Here is a 9,493-nt window from a genome sequence, read left to right as displayed (position 1 = left end):
TTGTGCTAATCTAGCGCACATGAATCTCAAAGCCATTTTGATCTGTGTATTGCATTAAGATATGTGCATGCTGCTTTAATATTTGTGCGTGTTAGCTTCAAGATGCATGCTGATCTATCGCGCACGAATCTTAAAGCAATTCGGACAGTATAGAAACCTTTAGATTCAAATTCGGGTCATATGGGTGTTTTATGCTTTTTGATAAAATGGTAAAATATGTATTTTATAAATTTAGAATGTGTTTTAATATAAAATACAATTGAGTTTTTGAAGTTTAGAGGGGAAAATATGTAATTTTAAATTTTAGAGGAGGAAATATGTAATTTTGAGTTTCATATACATGAAATTCCCCCATCAATTTACTGTTCACGCGTTGAGACCCAATCAAGTACGCTCCGCAGGCAAGCTTAATTTTCTGTTTCCATCTACCTGTTAATTATGATTTCTCTATGGAATAGTTTGTATAGTCTTTTTCAATTTAGAAAAAAAAATAGACTTCTCCATTAACTCTGAAATCCACTTCTGAATGGTGCAGAATTTTTTAGATCAACTGATTTTCTACCTATCTAAAAAAATAGTAAATAATTTTCAAAAAATATAAAATTTGGCCTCCAAACACATATTAATATGGAGAATAAGATGAACATTTCGGATCAACCGTTTGGATTTTGAAAACTTGAATATTGAACCGTAGCACCGTAGTCCTCTATGGAAATAATAAATGTAGAACAATTGCAAATATGTGCATTCACCCTCTCTATTCTACACCACATATCATGTAGAATCACAAATACACGCTCAAATTTAACCACATTCAAGCTTCAATCACTCCTATGCTAATTAAAGTCCAACATGCTCTGATACTAATTGTTTGGGACAATCGCAGAAGCATTCAGTGAGTAATTTCATCAAACATCCTATGAGCATACTGCATACACCAATACCTGACCAAATAAAAAAATTTGAAAGACACACAAGAAATCAACAACAACAAACAATCAAGCACATAAATAAAATAGAGACACAAGATTTTACGTGGAAACCCTTTCGGGAGAAAACCACGGGAGCACGGCGCAAAATCACTATAATAAAGAGTTCTACAATATAAGAAGATTATCATGCCAATAACATTCTATCTCACACTCTCTCACAATTTCATACACTAATCTATGAGATTATCAAGTGTATTTTGGTGAATTAAAGAAGTGAAAAAACTCAAGAAAAGAACTTGAAGATGAGCCTTCCTTTTTAACAGATAAAAGAGCAGCTTCAGAAATGAGACCCTTCAACTCACGGTTTGACTTTTAATCAATTGTAGAGTACAGCGATGATTTGGAGATGAATTCCGCCACAAACAATTATAATGAGCTACGACCCAATTCTTTTGTCTTCGTATTATAACACCCATAACATATACCCTCTCAAGCATACTATCGACCATCTGGAAATAAGTATACCTCCACTTTACTTTGAATAGTAGAATGAAAAACACCAGTAGGAATCCCGCCACAAACCCAAACTCAATGAACAAATACAACCACTTGTCCCTATCATCGGTAATTTTTGAATTGGAATTGTTGTTACCATCACTCTGAGAAAGTCTCACACTGCTGTCACAACTCGTCTCTAGTGGGGGTCCACATAGGTATGGATTGCCACTGTAGATTGATAGGTCATTAAGCGTCTGCAACTGATGCCCATTTGGAATGCTCCCAGATAGATTATTATAAGAAAAATTAAGCACCGCCAAAGAGTATAAAGTGGATATGCTTTGTGGGATAGTCCCTGATAGGTTATTCTTGTGGAAGTCGAGTGACTCTAGAGATGTCATATTTCCAATTTCAAGTGGAATGTTTCCTATTAACTGATTGTGGGACAAGTTTAGATTAAATAAACCGGCAAGAACAACTATCTCCTTAGGTATTTCACCTGTTATATTATTGTTTGACAAATCCATACTCTTCAAAAATAAAAAGTCTTGAGAATCATACTCAAGGATCAACCCTTTGGTAATTACAATTACAATCGTATCATAATAATAATTTGTCAATGAGAATAATTGACTCATCGAAGTAAAATTATTCAAACCTCTTGGGAGTGGGCCAGTAAGGTAGTTGTTGGAAAGATCTAAGAATAGTAGATTATTGAGTTGTGTCAATTTGGTTGGGATATTACCAGAAAATAAATTGGACCGCAACCTTAGAATTTGCAACTGCTGAAAGCTTTCTCCTACCCAATCTGGTATTGTCCCTTGAAAATTATTTTCTCCAAGATCAAGCAGTTGTAATCCATTGCAAAATTGCAAATCAATTGGAAACTCTCCAGTTAAACTATTGTTTGCAAGCTGAAGCACTCTTAGTGTGACTGAACAACTCAAAGAGCTGGGCACAACTCCAGAGAGCCTATTATTTGCAAGATTTACTACGGAACTGATGTTAGACCAGCAAGGAGGAAGATGCCCTGATAAATTATTACTCGAGAGATCAAGATCATACAAATTAGGTAATCCACAAGGAAACAACTCTACAATTTCAACAGTGTTATTGTTCGAGACGATCGATTTATTCTTATATGGTGACTTATGGTTTTTACGCAGTTGTCCTGATAAGGAGTTATTAGAAAGATCTAGCATCATCAAACTTGTAGGAAGAAATGGTATTTTTCCCTCAAGCCGATTATTACTCAAATCCATATACATAAGTTTGGTCATGTGTACCAAGCTGGCTGGTAACTTCCCTCTAAGTAAGTTTGTTGACAAATGAAGGCTGCTAAGTGAAGATAAACTCCAGAACCAATCAGGTATACTACCATCAATTCCTATGTCTGTGAGGTATAGAGACTGAATTTCTACTTGTCTTCGGAGCCAAGAGGGAAATTTTGGCCCTAGTTTGCATGAACTCAAATCGATACTATTCAGTTGGAAAGAAGGGGTCCAATCACTATCAACTAAAATAGTTATGTTGTTATATTCGAGGTATAAAGTTTTTAGTTTTAACAAACTAATTAGATGAGTTTCTGATAGTAGTCCTGTGAGGGAGTTAGAACCAAGATCAAGATAGACAAGATTTGTTAAATTTCCAATATCAATTGGTATTGTATCACTTAGGTTATTATAGCTAAGGTCAAGATGAGTTACACTTGTCATGTCCGTTATCCACCCGGTCAAAGTTCCAGATAAGTTAGTTGACGAAAGATCTAAATACTCCAGATTCCCCAATGTGTAATTTGACAACTTTCCCAATAATAACTCCCTAATATCACCTTCTATATTGTTGCCACATAAAGATAAGTCGGTTAATTTTGTTAGACTATGTAGTGGTGGTACCATGCCAACAAGTGAATTATAATTGAGTGCAAGTTTGTTCAGAGAAGTTAGATTCCCCACCCAATTGGGTATGGTGGTATTGAAGTTTTGATAATAAATATGAAGCACTCTGAGGGACGTGAAGTTCACAAAAGGGATTGATTGTGGAATATGGGTTAGATTGTTTTCGGACAAAACTAACACTTCAAGTGATGATAGTTTGTTCAAAGTTTCCACCCAATCATTTGAATCTTTAAAATCAACTCCTGACATTTCCATATGTTTTAGATTCCTCAGATTAGGTAACCACCATGTATCCGTGTTCAACATATAAACAGTAGAAAATTGGTTGTGGAGGTATTCGTATTCAACATAATTCTTAATATCCAAGTACATTAATCTAGAAAGGTTCCCAAGTTGAGGAGGTATCGTTCCAGATAAGTACGTATAAGACAAGTTGAGATACTTTAAGTTTCTAAATGCGCCGATAAATTCTGGAAATTTACTCCCATTAAAATTATTGAAGCTGAGATCCAAGTGTTTGAGATCACTAAGAAATATCAAAGATGGGCTGATTTTTCCTACCAAACTATGGTAGATCCAATCATCAAAGGAGTAATCTACATAGGTATTTTGAAGGTTTAGTTTGACAACATGACCTGTTTGATTGTTGCAACGGATCCCTGCCCAGTTGCAGCATTTTTCGCCACTCCATGAAGCCAAACAACTGCTCGTATCATTGACACCAGCTTTGAATTCAAGCAGTGCATCTCTCTCATGCTTGAATGAATAAGAGGAGGAGGAAATTGAGTGAGGAATAGTGCATCCTTAGTTAATGTGAGAAGCTCTCAATGGTTCAGTAAAGTCTTCTAGTTGCACCTACTTATACAAGTAGCTAGGTGTTGCGTTGATATCCTGAGATTAATTATGCAAGGTACTGAGACACCAGGAAACGTCAACTCTTTGAGGTACTAAGTCAGTACTATGACACAACAATTCGTGATACATATAGCTCTAAGAAAGTGTTCACACGTATATTTTTCTTAAATCATGTAGTGATCATCCAACTTTTTATAAGATGAAATTAATTTACCTGGAGGCGAGCCTTATGCCTACTTATAATTAATCCAGTGCAATGTTGTAACATCTGATAATTTTAATTATATTTTTATAATTTATATTGGAGTTATTTATAATTTTGCACATTTTTAAAGTTACTAATGTAAAAATCTTAAACTTTGAAAAAAAAAAAGGAAAAAAATGAGATGGCACTAGTTCCACGTGGCTTATGCATGGTAAAATTTCCTACTGCATGCTGTTGACCGATCTATGGATAAAATCATCCCTCTCTCTTTTTAAATTCATCAGTGAAAATGAAATAAAGATTGAAAAAAAGAGAAATGAGAAAGAACAAAGAAAAATGAAGAGAAATCTTTTGATATTTATTTTATTTGATTATATGTTCGATTGAAATTCCAATTACGTTGCGTTGATTCTGAACAATCATTGTAGTTTGACTTGAATTTTCTGGATTGATCGCTAACAGATAACCAGACTTCTCTATAATCTGTGTTTTTGATTTGTATGATTGAATTGGATGATTGAACTGGGTATTGAATTATGAGGACATATTTAACGGGATAGCGGGTCTGAGGTTCGAATTTGATTGAACTGATGAGATTGTGTGTATTGTGAATGTGGGAATTGTCTGTGGAAGACATTCCAAAAGTGTGAATACTGTGTGACTTGTTTTACTGATAACCTAGACCCAGGTACTATCATCGTTAAATATTGAGGCATAATTTGATATTAATTTGTGTAAATTAATCTAGTCTATTTGAATGGGTGTTTGAATAAGCTAATTATTGAGAAACGTGTCGTTAAATAACCGGTTACTGAGCTTTGTAACTGACTTTGTATTGTTTATTATTTGTTATTTTTTGTTTGCGATGTAGGTTGACGAGATGAAGAATGGATGCAAGGGTGCCTCTCTTGTCGCGATCCCTAGCCCAGCAGCGGGGTCGTGACAAATGTTCCACAAGATTTATTTCGAGAATACAAATGTTAACTAATTATTAAAAAAACACTAATCCGACTGTTATATTATTTAATCTTTGATGATTTTTTTTTATAGATTGTTTTTGCATGGAACGGAAGGAATATAAAGTCGAAGGCTTTTATAAATAAAATTCTGTGGTACTAGTCATATAAATGGTACTTCATCAGAAATTATGCTTTTATTTCAAATGATATACAGGCACAACTAATTTGCAACTTAATACTTTTGATGTATTGGCCTGCCATGCCTTTTACATTATTAATGAATCAAACTAGAAAAGCAGTGTTTTCACGGCAATGTAACACGTACAAACAAAATTACAAACTGTTATCAAATTTTTTTCACAAATTTGGAATGTAATTGATAAAGTATTTATTATTTTGACCAGAGACTTCAATTGCTGAATTTTCTATATATAGTGAAACCTCTTCTTGATTGTCCGACAACCGCATAAATTTGTTCAAGTAATGGATTGACTAATGAAAATTGCAGATGAAAGCTACATGTTCTGGAAGTTTTGATTAGTAAAACAACATGTACGAAAACTAACTGTTTAAATATCAAAATTTACATATATAAATAAATTAAGCTTTTCTATTGTTAGCATAAAAATAAGTAATTGTATTCTTCTACATGAAATTTACAACAAGATCGCACGCGCATGGCACGTTGTGACTATATATCACTACATATTCAGAGAACAAAAATGGGCAAAAATCATAGAATTTGATGTTAGGGATATTATTTTTTTTATTAATAGAAAATAAATAAATAAAAATGAAAATAGGAGTAGGATTTGGTGAAATTTTTAAATAATGGTAGAATTGGATGGTTTATTCCGTCCATCACGTCCAGCTAATTTTCGGGTCTCTAACCACGCAAACTCGCTAATTAAAAAAAAAATGTTTCTTGAACGGGATAATATTCCATCCCGTCTAGTACTGTTCATTATTTTTTAGGGGGTTAGAAGAACAACGAAGAAGGAAAAAAAATTATGAATAGTATTGTACGGGTTGGACTATTCCATCCAGGATCTTTTTTTTAATGATTTTGCGTGATTAATGATGAAATTAGCTAGACAGAATGATACCGTTCATATATTTAAATTTTTTTCTAGAAATCTACTCCTATATATTTCGAATTATTTTTATTTATTTTTCTATTAATTAAAATATCGGTTTTGATGCTAAGGTAATCCAACAGATTGATCGAGATGATTTTAATAGTAATAAAATTATTAGACAATCATGTCAATCGTCGACAAAATAATTACAAAATTCTCTATTTTTTGTGAAAAAGCAGGCAAAGTGCCAACTAAAATTTCGTTAAACAAAGAAAAACATGTACAAGGCGAATTTGCCGGATGGTTATATATGATCATCTCTTTCTATAACATTTGATTATTATTTCATTAAAATTAAGCATTATAACTACTACTTATTACAAAAATTATGTGGTTCGGTTTTCTTGGAAAATTCTTTGGTTCTCTCCTTTCAAAACGAGATTACATCATCGTGGAAGAGATTGGATATGGAATGAGTGCCACATACCATATTTTCACGAGGGGCCCAAAGAGGTTGATTAATGTGTGGTCGGTCCGAGCTGAGTTAGCTTCAGTCAAGGGTAACTCGAATTCAATTAAGGAAAATAACGAGCTAGAAGAGTTGACTCTAATTGAAAAGTCTAGCACTTTGAATTTTAAACTGTTGAACTGTTGAATTTTAAGGAACTTAGAGTTGAAAGACAGATAGATGGTATCTCTTGTGTTATTATTTAAGTTTTGTTTGCCCATGTAATCACTATTTCACAAGTACAAACATAATCGTGTACATTTATAAAATTTATACCGAAAGTACAAACTCGTATATATTGCTCATTGGAACTAGCAGGTACTCAATTGAGTCTGAGTTATAATGAGCAAGCTAAGTTCAACTCGAACTCAACTCGTGAGTTAATCGAGTTACACAACTCGAGCCATGATAATTCGAGTTTTTAACAAATGAGTTATTAACGAATTCGTTTTCAATCTGAGTTCGAGCGGCTCATGAACCACGAGCTTTTAATTGTACAGCTCTTCAGATTGAGGCAACTCTCACTTACATGCATTTTTTATCCATAAAAATAAAAAATTAATTAAATAGACAATGTTTAAATGCATAAAAAGTTAGAGAAAATCTCCCAACTGAAGCACATCATAGAACAATCAAGATAGAAGAAAATAACACCAAAACCTATCATTATATATATATAACTCTAGAAACACAAATGATCTCTGGTTTTGAGATAAAAAATCTGTCATACTTCTTATTAAAAAAGTATTCAAATTATTATTTCTTCACAAGCTTGATCAGGTTTTGGGATCGTCGTACGTCAAATTTGTTTTAATTTAAGTAAAAATGACAATATAATTAGATGGACTCACTAGTCAAATAAAAATGACAATAAATAATTACATTTACTCGTCAATCAAACAAAAATGACAATTGAAATAATTACATTCACTCACTAGTCAAACGAAAATGACAATTGAAATAATTATATTCACTCCCCAGTCAAACAATTAAAAATGACAATTGAAATAATTACATTCACTTACCAGTCAAATGAAAATGACAATTGAAATAATTATATTCACTCCCCAGTCAAACAATTAAAAATGACAATTGAAATAATTACATTCACTTACCAGTCAAATGAAAATGACAATTGAAATAATTACATTCACACGCCAATCAAACAAAAATGACAATTGAAATAATTATATTCACTCCCCAGTCAAACAATTAAAAATGACAATTGAAATAATTACATTCACTTACCAGTCAAATGAAAATGACAATTGAAATAATTACATTCACACGCCAGTCAAACAAAAATGGCAATTGAAATAATTACATTTACGTGGACTCGCCAATCACTACCTATGCAGACCTGCAAGGTTCATTGTTGCACATTCCATGCATTTGACATGATGCAGTTGATACTGACTACTATAATCCGCCCGGGCATTCGTGTAACATGCTGCACTATGCATCACAAAAAGACGCTTGCGGAAAAAAAATGTTTTGAATCCTACAGAAAAAAAAAAAAAAAAAAAATCTAATACCCCGAAAAGTTATAAAATTTTGATTTATAGGAAAAACGAAATTGAAATTCCCGTCCGCCATACGGAGTAGAAATTTCCAATCACCACACAGAGTAAACAATCTTGTCTGTATAATTTTAACATAACTATGCAAAATGACTAATTAACAAAAAAAAAATAGAAAACGAAGAAGAACAGACCGTACATCACAGAAAGATGCTTAAGAAAGGAAAAGTTTCGAATCCTTCAGAATAAAAAAAGATCTGAGAAAAAGAGCAGCGAAGAAATTAGCTAGGTGTCCCTCCCACTGCAAGCTTCAAATTAGATTAAGTGGGGTGGTTCGATATGCTTCTAGTATTCTCCAAGTTTCGGACCAACCTGTAAATTTGTCCATTTAAAGTTCAATTTACTTTTTTAAAAAATCATCTTTAATTTTAAAGCCTTTGTTATCAATATAATACAAGTTAAACTTATATATAGTTGTAAAATCAAATGATTCATAGCTTAATGTAGCTTATCGGTATAGGAACAAAAGCATGATTACCGTGAAGTAACTATATAGAACCATACCATGAACTTGCGAATTGCGATTGCCTAAATCAATTAAGTTATAAACAATATTGACGAAGTTGTAAGATGGTCGACAATAGCACGCTTTAAAAAGGAAAATAGTAGACTAAAAAATTCTGTTACAATGTAATATGGCCCAAGAAGGAAGCCCATTAATTGTCCAGAGCTAAATTAGATGATAACTCCAAATTACGACCAATTGAACAACTCACAGGCTATGTTGGGCCAATTTAACTTTTTCTTATGAGGTGCAATGTTTCATGGCCCGTGATAATCTTTCTTTCTATTAACTCAAGTCCAATTCTCATAATACTAACTTGTTTGAGAGGAAACTTTTTCTTTCTTTTTTTTGTCCATCTTCATAACACTAACTTTAAAGATTTTATAAATGAGAAGATTATTTCAACTTCTGACTTTCACATTGGTAGCACAACTCAGTTATAAGGATTATGTTTATATATCCTTTCTTTATCAC

The 9,493-nt window shown here is 32.8% G+C and overlaps 1 protein-coding gene across 1 annotated transcript; it reads right to left on the bottom strand.

The window, feature by feature from the left end:
• Positions 1-628: 628 nt before the first annotated feature.
• On the bottom strand, positions 629-8,307 carry LOC144567087 (receptor-like protein EIX2). Its single transcript, XM_078317141.1, has 2 exons — positions 8,295-8,307; positions 629-4,131 (listed from the first exon to the last, which is right to left on the bottom strand). Exons 1-2 carry the CDS (start codon positions 8,305-8,307, stop codon positions 1,286-1,288), a joined length of 2,859 nt encoding a protein of 952 aa, XP_078173267.1. The 3' UTR covers positions 629-1,285.
• Positions 8,308-9,493: the final 1,186 nt, after the last annotated feature.

Source organism: Carex rostrata, chromosome 2, assembly GCF_964058835.1.
Source record: "Carex rostrata chromosome 2, lpCarRost1.2, whole genome shotgun sequence".
NCBI classification, from domain to species: Eukaryota; Viridiplantae; Streptophyta; class Magnoliopsida; order Poales; family Cyperaceae; genus Carex; species Carex rostrata.
Note: the sequence above shows the minus strand (reverse complement) of the source record. Positions and strands in the feature narration are given on the sequence as shown.